This window comes from Leptonychotes weddellii, chromosome 4 (assembly GCF_054177405.1).
Source record: "Leptonychotes weddellii isolate Sample4059 chromosome 4, ASM5417740v2, whole genome shotgun sequence".
Taxonomy (NCBI): Eukaryota; Metazoa; Chordata; class Mammalia; order Carnivora; family Phocidae; genus Leptonychotes; species Leptonychotes weddellii.
In genome coordinates this window covers 28,530,847-28,546,702 of record NC_138372.1, presented here as the reverse complement: position 1 = coordinate 28,546,702, position 15,856 = coordinate 28,530,847, and the positions used below count along the sequence as shown (strand labels likewise).

At 38.6% G+C, this 15,856-nt stretch overlaps 1 protein-coding gene across 1 annotated transcript in view; it reads right to left on the bottom strand.

The window, feature by feature from the left end:
- Nucleotides 1-15,856, bottom strand: part of RLF (RLF zinc finger) — an 83,592-nt gene that overhangs the window by 30,824 nt on the left and 36,912 nt on the right. The window contains exons 4-5 of the mRNA XM_006737511.2: nt 15,117-15,249; nt 7,615-7,817 (exon numbers count right to left, since the gene is read on the bottom strand). Coding sequence (XP_006737574.1) covers nt 7,615-7,817; nt 15,117-15,249 — 336 coding nt within the window. The remainder of the gene's footprint in view (nt 1-7,614; nt 7,818-15,116; nt 15,250-15,856) is intronic.

The following is a 15,856-nucleotide window of genomic DNA, read 5'->3' as shown; positions in this document are numbered from 1 at the left end:
TTCAATATTTCAGTAGGCAGGTTAAAATTCTGCCTTGCCTTTCTTTTCCTACTTGTGCAGAGAGCCTCAGGGTACACAGGAGGTGAGGGATTAGGACCATCTTGGCCCATTCCTCACCAGACACATAGCCCTGTACATGCATGTTACCTTACAGAATTCTAGGAATATATCAGAGGTTTTCAAAATCCCCTATGGACAACCCATATCCCAGTTTTTCTTTTTAATCTTTTTGGCCAGTCTCTTGTTGGCCTGACTGGTAACGCCTCCTCAGACAATTGTCTGAGGAAAATTGTCATGTTAAACAATTACCACTGATTGTTTCTGGCAAATACACTGAAGACAGAGCTTTTGGCATGGTGAGCTGTGAGCCAAATAAAGACAAGTCTTGAGAATGGAGCTTTTCAGAAAGATGCCAGAAAGATCAAATACTGACAATTCTCTGAGGATAAGCTTTTGCCGAGTTCCAAAATCCATTCTGCTTCCTCAGCTGGCTGCTAGGCTGCTGGTTTTCATAGCTACTGTAGTTTCGAGGGTGTTTGTTTTCAAGATTACTGTGAAACTGGGGAGGACATGAGAAGTAGGGCAAGTTAAAATGCCACCAACTTCACTGTTCTTAGTGAGATTCATGTGTTCTCCTTGAATAAAACCTCCATGGACTGTAGTAAGCCTTTAGCTAATTTCTGGGGTTCTGAAAAGTTAATCTTATTTGCTCTCTGGTTTCAAATGCTGACAACTTGGATCTCTTAATTTCCCATCAGACCTCTCCCTCTCAGTCTCACAGTATGTGAATACTGTCTCCTTTCTTCTCCTTTTTGTCTTGTTCATCGCTGTGTCTCTAGTGCCTAACAAGAGTCCTCCAATGAATATATGTTAAATGCCTGGAAAGCAGGTCTACACTATTTCTTACAATAATATGTGAATCTAAAATTATCTCAAAACAAAGTGTCTTTTATTTTTTTTTTTTTGAAGATTTATTTATTTAAGAGAGAGAGAGCATGCAAGAGCATGGGGGTGGGGGAGAAAGGGAGAGAGAATCTTAAGCAGACTCTTTGCTGAGGGCAGAGCCCGTCACAAGGCTCAATCTCACGACCCTGAGATCACCACCTAAGCCAAGACCAAGAGTTGGATGCTTAACCAACTGTGCCATCCAGGTGTTCCAATGTCTACTTTTATTTTTTTTTTTTTAAGATTTTTTATTTATTTATTTGACAGAGAGACACAGTGAGAGAGGGGACACAAGCAGGGCGAGTGGGAGAGGGAGAAGCAGGCTTCTTGCGGAGCAGAGAGCCCGATGCGGGGCTCGATCCCAAGACCCTGGGATCACGACCTGAGCCGAAGGCAGACGCTTAACAACTGAGCCACCCAGGCGCCCTGTCTACTTTTATTTTAAAAAGAAAAGAAAAAAGACAACTTTGGATATTGTAGGAAATGAACTGTGGGGACAAGTACAGATACAATTAGAAGACTTTCATAATAATCAGCCAGTTAAACACCAATGGTACAACAGGTAGCCAAGTGGCATAAGAGGAGGTCAGCAGAGGCAGCATATCTGCCTACTTATTTTCATGATTAGGCTACCAAGGTAAACTAGTATTCTGGTCAGTGCCATTACTGAAATAGTTTATCATTTATCTTTCTCTAGATTAGCAGTTTTCAATCTAGTATTTTCCTGATCAGTTCTAAGGCATAATGCAAATAATTTGTTCCTCATAACGTTTTAAAACTGGGACACCTGGGAAGATACCTCTTCAAAGCTATTTAAAAGAACTCTGCCTTAGGAAAGAAATTATTTAAATAGGCAAATCCTCAATTTCTTCATATAGCCGTTTTACCTTTAACGTATTTTTTGAATGTACCATTCATTTCCCATATAATAAAGTAAAATTATTTAATTTTAATTTTAAATTTAATTATACACTTTGTTATTATTCCTTGCTCAGGATCCATCTTAATCTTGATTCTTATTTAAGCTACACCCCAAATTTCTATGCTCCTGTTTACTTTTTCTTCTACTCCCAAACTGAATTCTCAATGGGTCCTGTTTAAATATATTTGCTCTGTTTATCATCTATACCTAGTGACTGTGTCAATTCCCAACAGTGTTAGACTAGTGAGTAAATTAAGTCCTGTTTGTCTTTTCATTTCCCCATCAAGAGAAGAAACAAACCTCTCCTGCTGTGTCTATTAACATTAGACACTGAAGATACAGTTCATTCAGGGATTAAAACTGAAATGGACTCCTATCTTAACTATGCCTAGAGTTCTACTGACCAGTTCCTTGGCTCTTCATAATAATAGAAGTGTTTGTTTAAAACATCATTATTCTTATATTATACGTGGAAAACTTGATCTTTGCAAAGATTTCCTCTTTCAGTAATGAAAAAAATATAGGAAATATCCACGTGGGACACTAGGCCATGGCCATCTGTAACTTTAATTAAAAACCTTTCATATGGGGGCGCCTGGGTGGCTCAGTCGTTGGGCGTCTGCCTTCGGCTCAGGTCATGATCCCAGGGTCCGGGGATCGAGCCCTGCATCGGGCTCCCTGCTCTGCGGGAAGCGTGCTTCTCCCTCTCCCGTTCCCCCTGCTTGTGTTCCCTCTCTCACTGTGTCTCTCTCTGTCAAATAAATAAATAAAATCTTAAAAAAAAAATAAAATAAAATAAAAACCTTTCATATGTAAAATTAATAGCAATATCATCTCATTCAACTCTAAATGAAACTAGAACTTGAGGATTCCATTGACTTCTGAATTCAGGGTTCTGAATTTTGGCTTTCAAGCTGATCCCCTCAATTAATCTTAACTGTTATGTGTTTGGCTAAATCTTCCCCATCAGAGGTTTCCTATTACACACACCATTATAGTGATACCCACAGGAGCCAACATACAAGTACTTTTATTCCCAGCTGTTGCTCAAGTTAATTTGACTCTTCTCCTGAACTCAGTTGAAGTAGATGGCAAATGTGTATAGAACTCGTTACCTTAGAACATATGCTGATTTTAAACTCCAATTAATGAACATCTAGTGATTCATTAGTACCTTTCCAAAGCAAATATTAAAAATTCTCTTTAATTCTGTTGTCAGTTGCAAAAGAAAACATCACTGGAGAAGAGACTAATTATGATGGTAGCAGTGTTCCTTTTAAAATAATTTTATGATGTGTGCTAAATGTTTTTACATTGATATATTTAACTAATTAATCCCAATCATTATAAAACTTTTAAATCACACCTGTATATAAATGTATAAATCTGAACAGAATGATGTACCAGTAAGATGTTTCCTATTTTAACATGGCTCATCATGTTTACCAACTGGAAATAAGTTGTACTGTACTCCAGGAAGCAAGGAGATCTGTGTTACAACCTGGGTTTGAACTCTCTAGTTTAATGCAGGTAGGGCCTTGGAAACATTATCATCTTGGCCTCAGTTTCATCACTGGTAAAACACAGAGGGTTACACTAAATGATATTTAATGTTTCTATACACTGGAAAATCTGATTCTTGTAGAGTAGAGGCCAGCCAACATTTTTTATAAAGTATCAGATATAAAATATTTTCAGCTTCGTGGGCCTGGTAGTTTCTGTTACAGCTACTCAACTCTGCCACTGTAGAGTAAAAACAGCCACAAACCATAAACAAATGGGCATGACTGTGTTCCAATAAAACTTTATTTACAAAAACATGCAGTTGGGTGGATCTGGCCCACAGGCCATAGTTTGCCAACCTCTGTTGTACAGAATCAAATCACATTTCCTCTAACTCCATTCCTTACAAACTCAACAAATTTGTTGAAAGGAATTAATTATGTAACTTCAGGAAAAAAATCCTGTTTTGTTGTCTTGTTATTAAACCAGGACAGGTCATGAATAAAACAAAGCCGATTATTCTCCCAAGTCCTCCCTGTTGTCCACGCCTCTGCCATTCTAGTCGGTTAGCAGAACACTACCATTCTTCTGGTCTCCCAGGCCTTATGAGGCTCTTGACAGCGTCTCTGCACATTATCCTCTTATTTCTGTCCTATCAGCAAGTCCTGTTCTTTTTCCTCTTGCTAAATGCAACTTTTTTTTTTTAAGATTTTATTTATTTATTTGACAGAGAGAGACACAGCGAGGGAGGGAACACAAGCAGGGGGAGTGGGAGCAGGAGAGGGAGACGCAGGCTTCCCGCAAAGCAGGGAGCCCAATGTGGGGCTCGATCCCAGGATCCTGGGATCATGACCTGAGCTGAAGGCAGACGCTTAATGACTGAACCACCCAGGCGCCCCTAGGATACTATCTTAGATGGGACAGTGAGGAAGGTCTCCCTGATATGGCAATATTGAAGAGGAATGTGAATGATGTTAAGGGAACAAGCCATCCAAATGATCTTGTGGAAGGGCATTCCAGGCAGGGGAAATGGCAATTACAAAGCTCTAAGTCAGGAATATGCTTGGTTTGTTCAAACAGCAGCAAAGACAAGGTGGCTAGAGAGCAGTGAGCATTAAGTTGTACAAGATACTGTCAGAGATACTTATAGAAGTAGCCAGAGACTATGACACACACAATAAAGACTTCTGGATTTATTCTGAAGAAGATGGAAAGCTGTTGAGTGGTTCTGACCAAGGGAGTGACATGGCCCCACTTAAGTTTTAAAGAGATTATTCTAATTACTTTTGGGAAGAATAAAATGTAGAGGGCAAGAGTGTAAACAAGTAGGCCAGTTCAGAGGCTTGTGGATTCCCCAATGCCTAAGACACCATTTGGCATATAAACCCTTAGGTATGTATCACCTAGGATAATATTTATTATCCTATATCTTTAATATAATATTAGTGATAGTATACCAAACTCAGGTTTGAATCTCAGCATAACCACTTTCATGTAAGCACAAACCTATTACTTGATCTGAGCGTCTTTCCTCACCAATAAAATGGAGCTACCTCTGAGTTGTGAGAACTGAATGTGACAATCTTTTTTTTTTTTTTTTTTAAGATTTTACTTATTTATTTGACAGACAGAAAGACACAGCGAGAGAAGGAACACAAGCAGGGGGAGTGGGAGAGGGAGAAGCAGGCTTCCCGTGGAGCTCGATCCCAGAACCCCAGGATCATGACCTGAGCCAAAGGCAGACACTTAATGACTGAGCCACCCAGGCGCCCCTGAATGTGCCAATCTATATAAAGCATTTAGCATAGTGCTTAACATATAGTAAGGACTCAAAAAAATGGCAGCTAGTTACTCACTACCTGCCCACCTCCACTTCCAACACTGAGACTGGACGGCTACAGACTTCATTCAGAAGAAAGCCCATAAAAACAAAGCCCTAATATCAGGAAGATCAGGAGCTTAATTACGGACATGTGAAGTCTGGAGATGTTATTAGCCATGCCAGTAGAGATAGTGATTAGGCAGCTGGATATGAGTCCGGAGTTCAGAGGAGAGGGCTGGGCTGGAGATTTCAGATACTGACCATAGTTGGTATTTAAAGCCATGAGTCTAAAAGAGATCACCGAGGGAGTATGTATAGGTAGAAAACAGAGGACGCACAAGGAGAGTCCTAGAGTACTGCAACTTTTACTCATCAGAGAGATGAGGAGGAAGAGCAAGGTAGAAGTGAGAAAGACTGACCAGTCAAGTGCACAGAAAACCAAGAGAGTAAGTTATATCCTAGAATCCAAGCGGGAAAACTGTTAAAAGTTTAAAAGACAAACAAGTCAGACTAAGATGAAAACTGAGAAATCATCATTAGATTTAGTGATGTGGTGGACTGGCAGGGGCGAACGCCGTATTACAATGTCTTCAAGGGTGCTTGGGTGGCTCTGTCAGTTAAGATCCGAGTCTTGATTTTGGCTCAGGTCATGATCTCAGGGTCATGGGGCTTGATCCCCATGTCAGGCTCTGCACTCGGCACAGAGTCTGCTTAAGATTCTCTCTCTCTCTCTCTCCCTCTCTCCCTCTGCCCCCCACATCTGGAGCTCTAAATAAATAAAATCTTATAAAACAAACAATGTGTTCAAAGAGAAAAACGTCAGAACAGTAAATTCACACAATTCAATCAAGAAATTATGCTGAAAGGCCAGGAGAAAAATGGGGCGGTAAGTGGAATTTAAAGATTTCCTTTTTAAAGATGAAAGAAAGAACACCATAAATGCTGACAGGATGGTTAGAGCAGAGGGGTAACTGATGATGCAGTAGAGAAAAGAAGTAGTGTAGCATTATTCTTGAGGGGGTGAGGGCAGATGGGATGTGATACTGAAGTCAAGGGGATTGCCTTAGGTAGGAGAACAGATAGAGTTATCTTTAGTAATGGAAGCAAAGGTATGCATGCATAGATAAAGGTAGGTGAACAGACGTCATGGAAGCAGCTTTGGAAATTCTCTTCCAAATGCCTCAATTTCCTCAGAGAAATAGGGAGAAAGTTCATCAATGGAAAGTGCAATGGGGCAGAAGGCATTACAATATAGGTCTGAAGAAAAATAACAAAGTATGAAACAGTAATCTATGAAGTGGAAAGAGAATGGCCTAAAAAAATTTAGTGTGACTGATTTCAAGTAAAATCAGTAGGCTGGTTTTCTCCACCCAAGTCTGACCCCACTGGTGCAGGTAAAGATATAGAGGAGGTAAAGATTTAGTGATAATCAGGATGCTGGTTAGTCAAATAAGCACAATTAAGGGAGAAACCAGTGGAGGAGCTGAGGGAGTGATAATTTTGACTGACTATGGAAAAGGAGAGTAAGGAGGGAAATGAGTACATGAGAAGGATGAGGGACAGTGAACAGGTGAAAGGATTAACAAATTTTTGGTCCTGGAGTGAGGGAGGTAGAAAGAGAGAGTTGCATTTGGAACAGGAAATTATATATAAAACTGTAAGTTGAAATTGTCATTAAAGTTTAAGAATTACTTTATGTCATAAACCAGACCCTTGGAATTCTTACCTTTAATAAGAAAAGTTCAGTGTAGAGGTAAAGTGAGAATCCATCTATCAGATCTAAGAGAATTACAGGTAGATGATGGAATATAGCTAGGAATTCCTCATCTTTCTCCATATAATTTATCAAAAACTATTAGAGAAAGCAAATTCCACTTTTTTAAAGAAAATGATTCAGGTTAAAAAAATGTAATCTGACTGATAAAATAGTTTTTTAAAAAGACTCAACTGCTTTATTATTTTCCATGGTATCCAGTTTGTCCACTTAATAGTTCAAAATGTATTCATGGGTTCTAAAGTCCTACACTTCTCTGCTTACACTTGTATGTATGAAGTAACTTAAACTAAAGCTAAGTGCCATTCTGTTTAGTTTATCCCTTGATGTCAGTATTAATAATTTCGGCATTCCCCAAACACAGAGAAATCAATTAAAATAACTTTCACATTTGAAGATTTCAAAGCAAACCATTGCCCAAACACATAAATACCCATCTGCATATTCTTTAATTATCCACTTTTCAAATCCACCTACAAGACAACTATATATTCAATCTGTTGAACAGTTATATGCAAGTAAAATGGCACTTTTCAGTAGTCAGGGGAAAAAAAATAAGTCTTGGTTTTCATCCTGCCATGCAACATTTACCAAAATCTATTAAATTCATAAGTGTGAATGACAAGAGCAGTTATTTGCTTCACTCACCTCCTTAATTGCATCTTCATTAGGGAGAATGGAACATAAGCATGTGATATAGGCTTGCTGAAAAGATGACACATTTGAAATTTCTTTTGATTCTGCACACAGTTTTGATAAAGCAGTGGCCTGAGGGATGCAGTTAGATTTCAACAAATGTTTTATTCGCATCTGCAGAAAGGAAGGTCCTTCTTGTGCAATCAATTTATTGACTAGAAAAAAGGAAAAATAAAAGTTTGATAACATACCTCATAACACATCAAGGTTAAGATGAAAGTTTGATATCTTTTGTTGTTGGCTTGTTGTATCAACTGAATAAAAATTCAGTTGATATACTTAGGAAGTTTATTCTGACCTCAATACTCATCTAATGGAGCAGAGAGCAAAATAAATTTGCTAATGATTCCCACATTACTTAGTAGTTTTATTCTGAACACCAAACCTCTTAATAAAACTACTAACATTTTATCAAAATTAATTATTTGACTTTCTCCTCCCTCACTTTCTGATAAGGATATTAAGGAATATGGAATTGAACTGTAAGCATAAGCGCAAGAAAAAGAAGTAACCTATGTAATATTAACAACTACCACTTGAACACTTTTAGGAGGTACCAAGCTTTAGGCTGAATGTTTCTATATACCTTTCATTTATTCTTCACACCACCACCAAGGCAAGTATTATTATCCCCACTTTAAGGTTAGGAAAATTAATATTCAGAGAAATTAGGTAACTTGCCAAGGATTCCAAAGCCAGTGGTGTTCTTTCCTCTAAACCAGGAATTTCTCAAAGTGTGTTCCACCGACCAAAAGACCTGAGAGATAGTCCTAGAAAAAAAAAGGATTCCTTGGTCAAATCTCTGAACAGTCCTGCAATAAAGAAAACTGTTCACTTTTATTTAACCCAATGTCTCCCAAACTGATTTGACCAGAGAACCCTTTTACACATATTATTAGTACAATGTAAAATATATGTTCCTGGTTCAGTACACACTTTGGAAAACGCTGCTCTGAGCAGTATTAAATATTACGCATCTGACCACTGACTTTTACAGTGTTCCAGACAATCCCTCAATTTATGAACAGCAGATACTCAAAAGTATGTGACATCATTATATACCATTATTTAAAGAATGGATAATATTGTATGTCAATACAAGTCATGAGCAAACAAACTGTTTAGGTGTTTCATCTAAAATAGTGTTTCTCAAACTTGAAAGTGCCTCCTGAATAACTAGGGGTATCTTATTAAAATGCAGATTCTAATTCACTAGGTCTGGAATAGGACCTGAGATTCTGCTTTTCTAACAAGCCTCTCAGATGGTGCCCATGCTACTATGTCTACAGGCCATCTATGGAGTAGAAATCATTAATATTAATGATAAACCACTGCAGGGAGAGGGATAAACCACTGGCCCAGTCTTAACTACATCAAAACTGTACAGTTTTTTATTTTTTCAAATTTTCATTTAAATTCTAGCTAATTAACATACAGTGCAATTATTGGTTTCAGGAGAACTCAGTGGTTCATCAATTACATGCAACACCCAGTGTTCAACACAACAAATGCCCTCCATAAAACCCATCACCCATCTAGCCCACCCCCCACCCACATCCCTCCATCAACCCTCATTTTGTTCTCTATCATTAAGTCTCTTATGGTTTGTTTCCCTCTCTTTTTCCCCCTCCCCTAGATTCATATGTTTTGTTTCTTCAATTCCACACATGAATGAAATCATATGGTATTTGTCTTTCTCTGACTTATTTTGGTTAGCATAATACACTCTAGGTCCATCCACGTTGTTGCAAATAGCAAGATTTCAATCTTTTTGATGGCTGAGTAATATTCCATTTTGTGTGTGTGTGTGTGTGTGTGTGTGTGTGTGTGTGTGCGCGCGCGCGCGCGCGCGTGCACTCATGACGTGTGTGTATACACCACATCTTTATCCATTCATCAGCTGGTGGGGACAACTGGGGTCTTTCCATAGTTTGGCTATTGTTTATAGTTTTTAAAATTTTTTACAAAAACAGGTAATAACCGTATATGCACATGACACAAAATTCAAAAAGCACAAAAAATGCTGTAAAGTTAAAGTTGTCTCCTTTCTGCCCTAACTCCAGTACTCTAGTCTCCTTCCCCAAAAAACAATTGTTTCCAATTTCTTGTTTATCATTCCAGAAATATTCTGAGTACAGAGGACCTATTTATTTTCCCACTAAAATATATCATACAGTTCATTCTATATAGGTGGAAAGTGCCCATTTCCTGTGGTACTTCAAAAAGGTCTAGATTCTAGAGCTCCAACTCTGATTTAGCAGGTAAAGCCTGGTCCCGGGGTGGGAGGAGGGAGAGAGGGAAGAAGAGAAGGAGAGGGAGGAAGGGAGGAAGAGGAAGGGGGAGAGGGAGAAGGGAGGGAGAGTATGTGTGTTGGTTTTAAATTCCATAGATACTCTAATACGTAGTCAAGGTCAAAAAGTATGGATGGAAAACAGATCACTTCCACTTGGATTTTTCCATTTTGGTCTCACAAGCACTAAATTCCACAAAATGAACTCATAATCATATCTCCCAAATAGCTCCTCATTCCTTCTATTTTCAGTAATGGTATTCTCTCAATCATACAGAAATGAAATTTTGGCATTATCCTTCCTTACCAACTCTGTCCTTCAATTATTATTATATCCTTATTGTATCCTAGCAATTCTTTTTTAAACTCTCCAATTTAATTCTTCCATATACTGCCTGCCACATCTGCCACCCCAATATCCTATTCTGCCTAACATCAGATTCTGCTGTTTATTTGTCCTACCAGGTTGTAAGCATATTCACAAATCCCACCATGAATACAGGCATGTCATCTATACATCCTACCCTCTTCTAAATTTTCACAGCATTTTACTTCTTTCACTACACTTACTTTTCTCTTTAAGTACAGGAATAAAGGATTACAGTGTAAAGAGGTTAAGATCTCAGGTTCTGGAACCACCAATGTGAGGCTGAATCATGACTCTGGCACATACTAAGCTGTGAGACCCTTGGACAAATTAACTGACTTCTCTGAGCCTCAAGTTTCTTCATCTGTAAAAAAGTTAGTAAGAGCTACCTCACAGAGCTGAACCAATCATAAATAAAATACCAGTAATGCAGATCAGATAGTTAACACAGGGCCAGGCACAGGGTAAATGCTCAATACTAGCTGCTATTATGTTTGTCATCTCCCTTCCTACACCATCAGCAATCTGTAAACAAATACTATGTCTTGTTAACTTTTGTATTCCCTACAGCACTAAGCACGATGCCTTACATTATTAAAGGAGTTTAATAAAACCATGTATTTTGCAACTGAGTGGTTATCACTCTTCAATCAAAAACTTTTAATATCTCCTCACCTGGGTTCAAATTCTGCCCTCCAATTTTAACTATGTGGCCTTGGGCATGTATAATCTTACCTGGTTTATGGACTAAATGAGATATGGAAAGCATTAACATGGTGCTCACCACATAACAAACACTCTAAATTGTAGCTATTATTTCTATGAGGTAAAACTACTTTACTCAATATACTACAACCAATTACACCACTGTATCAACTTTTAACACACAAACCAATGTTACATTTTATTTTTTTTTTAGATTTATTTATTTATTTCAGAGACAGCAAGAGAGTACAGATGGGGGAGGGGCAGAGAAAGAGAGAGTCTCAAGCGACTCCACACTGAGCACAGAGCCCAGCACAGGGCTTGATCTCATGACCCTGAGATCACGACCTGAGCTGAAACCAAGAGTCAGTCACTTAACCAACTGTGCCACCAGGCATCCCTAATCTTGCATTTTAAAATTCATTTCAAGTTATACATCTTAACTTTTTTATTTATTTATTTTTAAACATTTATTTATTTTAGAGAGCAAGAAACAGCACAAGCGGAAGGGGCGGAGGAAGAGGGAGAGAAAATCTCAAGCAGACTCCACACTGAGCACGAAGCCCTATGTGGGGCTCATCTCACAACCCTAGGATCACAACCTGAAGAAAAACCAAGAGTCAGACACTTAACTTGACTATGCCACCCAGGCGCCCCTTAACTTTGTTTTTTAAAAAGGAAATCCAGCCATACATTTCAGTATTTAAAATGAAAATAAAGCGTACAATGACAAGTCTCATTCCCAGCTGTATTCTTTCTGTATTTTTGTCATTTTAGTACAAAATAATTTTTTTTTAATTTTCACTTATTTATTTAAGAGAGTCCAAGTGAGAGGGGCAGAGGGAGAGGGAGAGAGAGAAGCCCAATCAGACTCTCCACTGAGTACACAGCCCTGTGCGGGGCTCAATCCCAGGACCCCAAGATCATGACCTGAGCCAAAACCAAGAGTTGGATGCTCAACCAACTGTGCCACCCAGGCACCCCAGTACAAAATAATTTTTTTAGAAGATTTTATTTATTTATTTGACAGAGACACAGAGAGAGAGGGAACACAAGCAAGGGGAGAGGCAGGCAGAGAGAGAGGGAGAAGCAGGCTCCCTGCTGAGCAGGGAGCCCAATGCGGGGCTGGATCCCAGGACCCTGGGATCATGACCTGAGCCGAAGGCAGCTGCTTAACCGACTGAGCCACCCAGGCGCCCTTACAAAATAATTTTTAATCATATATCCTTTCTTTCATCTATATTCAACAATTGAACTGTTTTATTTCTTTACTTAGCTTTTCTTTTCCTGAACCATTTAAAAATAAATCGCAAAGATCATGAGAGTTTACCTTGTGTATACTTCATCATGTAAAAAAATGGTAACATTTAAAGTCGTTAAAAACAGCCTTTTTTTTTTTCCTTTTTTAACAGGAAAGCCCATTTTTGTTTTTACTGGAGGCTCAAGTGGCACATGACAATTCATAAAATGGCTTCAGAGGTAGGGGGTAGAAGGGACACAAAAAATAAACTGGGGTGGGAATAAAACAACCAGGAGGAGGTACAGGAGCTGGTTCCTTGTCAGCCTGATTTAGGGAAAGGAGTTGGTGACTCTGAACAAGGACGGAACCCTTCCTTCAACCCTTAGTAGGGGACAGAGGAAAAAAACCAAAAGACTGTAGCTTTGGCCCTCCTGAGCCCCAGGGAAAAAGGGGAAAAGCCATTGTTTTGATGTCATAAGTTATGGGAAAGTAGGGGGAAAGAGGGTGCTGGGTAGGTAGAAGTCAATTGGAAAAACTAGCAGATACCAGATGGTAGCTCTGGGTGTCCTTTGAGTTGGAGTTGGAATGACTCCCTTATGGTGGTGGGGTCCCCACTGTTGATGGTGGGTTGAGGTCTCCTGGTCTGTGGGCTGCCTGGATCCAGGCAGCTATTGCCATCATCGCTGCGAGGAGGGGCAGTTCCGTGAGTCCTGGGGCTTAGGATGGGAACCATCAGTGCAGCCTTAGCTGGGCGTGGTCTTGCCATCCCCACCTTCTGTGATAGGCCGCTGGGGATGGAAAGGCCTTCAGTACCTGGGCTAACATCTGGGTGGAAGAACCCATTATTTCCCTGCCGACTATGCCAGGCAGAAGTGCCAACAACTGGTACTTATTACATACTTCAGTAATAAACTGTTTTTTTAGGGGATGGGGAGGACACAAAATTCAAGAATTCAAAGCAGGAAAAATAAAAATCTTTTATTTATTTATTTATTCCAGAGAGGGAGGGAGGGAAGGAGAGAGAGAGAATGTGGGGGAGGGGGAGCAGGGGGAGAAGGAGAGAGAATCTCAAGCAGACTCCACTCTGAGCATGAAGCCCAATGCAGGGCTCGATCTGAGCACCCTGAGATCACACTGAGCCAAAACCAAGAGTCAGATGTTTAACCAACTGTGCCACCCAGGCACCCCAGGAAAAATAAAAACCTTTTTTTATCCAAAAAATAAACAAAAGCATTTATTGAGTTCCTTGGAGGCTAAAAAAATGTGTACTTTTATGCTTCTGATTAGTACATCATTGAACAGAGGACAATCAATGAGATGATAGTCACTGCTTTCTAGTTTCAAATATATGTTAATACCTGGGCTACAAGGGCGGTGGAGCCATAAAAGAATCTTCCTAATCTCCTGACCTGAAATTAAGTTAAGGGCCAACTGAGAAAGTAGGCAGACTATATAGGCTTATATGAACTGCCACTTATATGGCAGTTCACAGAATAATTCCTTAGATATGTAGGTGTTCTGTACCCACTCAGAGTCTTATAGAGAGTGGGTACTTAATTTTTATTGAATAGATATGATACCACAAGACGTTAGGAGAACAGTGCTTCTCCCCATTTCTTGATTTTTTTCTATATGAAAAGAAATGAAGTACTGTTAATTCCTGAGGTGGGGTGATGTATTTGATTAGTACATCAAGAGAAAATAAAGTGGGGACATTTAATACCACTCCACCCTTCCTCCTCTTGGGCTTAGGCTTGCCTATAGAGAGCAAGAGAGTAAGCGTTCTTCTCGGCCCTAGTCAAGCCTAGTCTGGACTGGGATCTGCCTAATTCTGGGATTCTTCTGAAACTATTTGGCTCTGTCCTCTAAGCAACTTAAATTAATAAGAAAAGTGATATTTTAGCCTCCATCTGTCTATGTATGAAAAGGGATGACATTTACTGGGAACCTCAACAGAAAACAGTAAAACCAACCTTTTTCTATTTAACAGCTTTCTCTTATTCTTTTTTCCCTCATCAGTGTGACTAATAAGCAGTAGAAGTAGCAGAGAAAAGGAACCAAGAGAAAACTCTTAAGTACCCTTACTGCCAATCTTCTCACTATACAGAAAAACCAAACAGCATGTATATAGTAGGTTGTCAAACTTGATGAATGAATAAGATAACTGGGATATTTTAAGGCATCAATATTCAAATTGTCTGTTCAAGACCTAAATTAAAGACATGCCAAAAGTATAAAAACTCTTCTGAACTTCATTTTTATTCCAGAAACATACTTAACAGAATGTGATCCTTTTAATTTTCTACTAACTTAAAACAAATGAAATCACAATTGGTGGTATTAAATGAGATAATTTTGTGTGCCTAAAATGCAAATATCAGTTCAAATCCACAAATCTTCTGGTCTTTAATAATTTTGTAAATAAAAATGTTCATTCTTTGCATTTCTCTACAAAATGCTAAATTCCAATATTTCATACATTTAAAATAAAAAAGTAATTTTTTTCATGGTCTTAGTTGTAGTAACCAGTGAACAATATATGAGCAAAGCTCTACTATATACCAAAGACTAGAAACAGATTATTCATTTGTATCTCAGGAACTTCATATGAACACTGTTACTCAATGCAACATTTTAAAGTACAAGGAATATTTAAAACACTACTAAAAATGCAAGAATATTTAGGCAAAACATTAAATGCTAACAGTTAGTTTTTACTATTCAAAGGAGAACAGACTGGGTATAGATACACAGGTGATACTCACAAAATTTTAACCCATTAATGAATTCTAATTCTCTTAGATCTAATCTAAATCTTCCTTCAATATAGTCAGTGAAGTTTTAAGGCTTACCTTCTTCTGTTTCTACTGGCTGTTGAGACAGAATTTTAAGAAGAACTGGGTTTTTCCACACCCCTTCCTTGGTAACATGAACCAATATTTGTAGGTTATTATTCCCAAATTCCAATAATGCATCATGTGACTCCTAAAACAAAAACAGCACATCCAGAAAACAGGCTAATAAGCAACATAAAAAAGAGTTTTGCCTTTTCAATGTATCTGAACATCTATAAAAGGAACTATTATCTTGCATTTCCTAAAAAGAAATAAGCAAGAAAAAAAACCTATCCTCAAAGCTTTGTGAATTGTTACTATTTTCTTTTCTTTTTCTTCTTTTAAGATTTTATCTATTTATTTGACAGAGAGGGAACACAAGCAGGGGGAGCTGGAGAGGGAGAAGCAGGCTCCCCACTGAGCAGGGAACCCGATGAGGGGCTCAATCCCAGGACGCTGGGATCATGACCTGAGCTGAAGGCAGATGCTTAACGACTGAACCACCCAGGCGCCCCTATTACTATTTTCTTTAAAAAATGAAACCAGGGTGTTTTCACTAAATTAAAGGACACCTTTAAAATGTTTTCTTAAATTCTCCTTAGGTAAAATTTTCACCACAATTCAATTTACAACCTCACATTACTAAATTATTTTAAGGCCACTGTTAAAGGATTCTGCAGTACTCACAAAGACAACCTATTCCTTCTAATAGAAATATTACTTAATGAGGCCAATTGATACATTTTTTCATTGTTTAA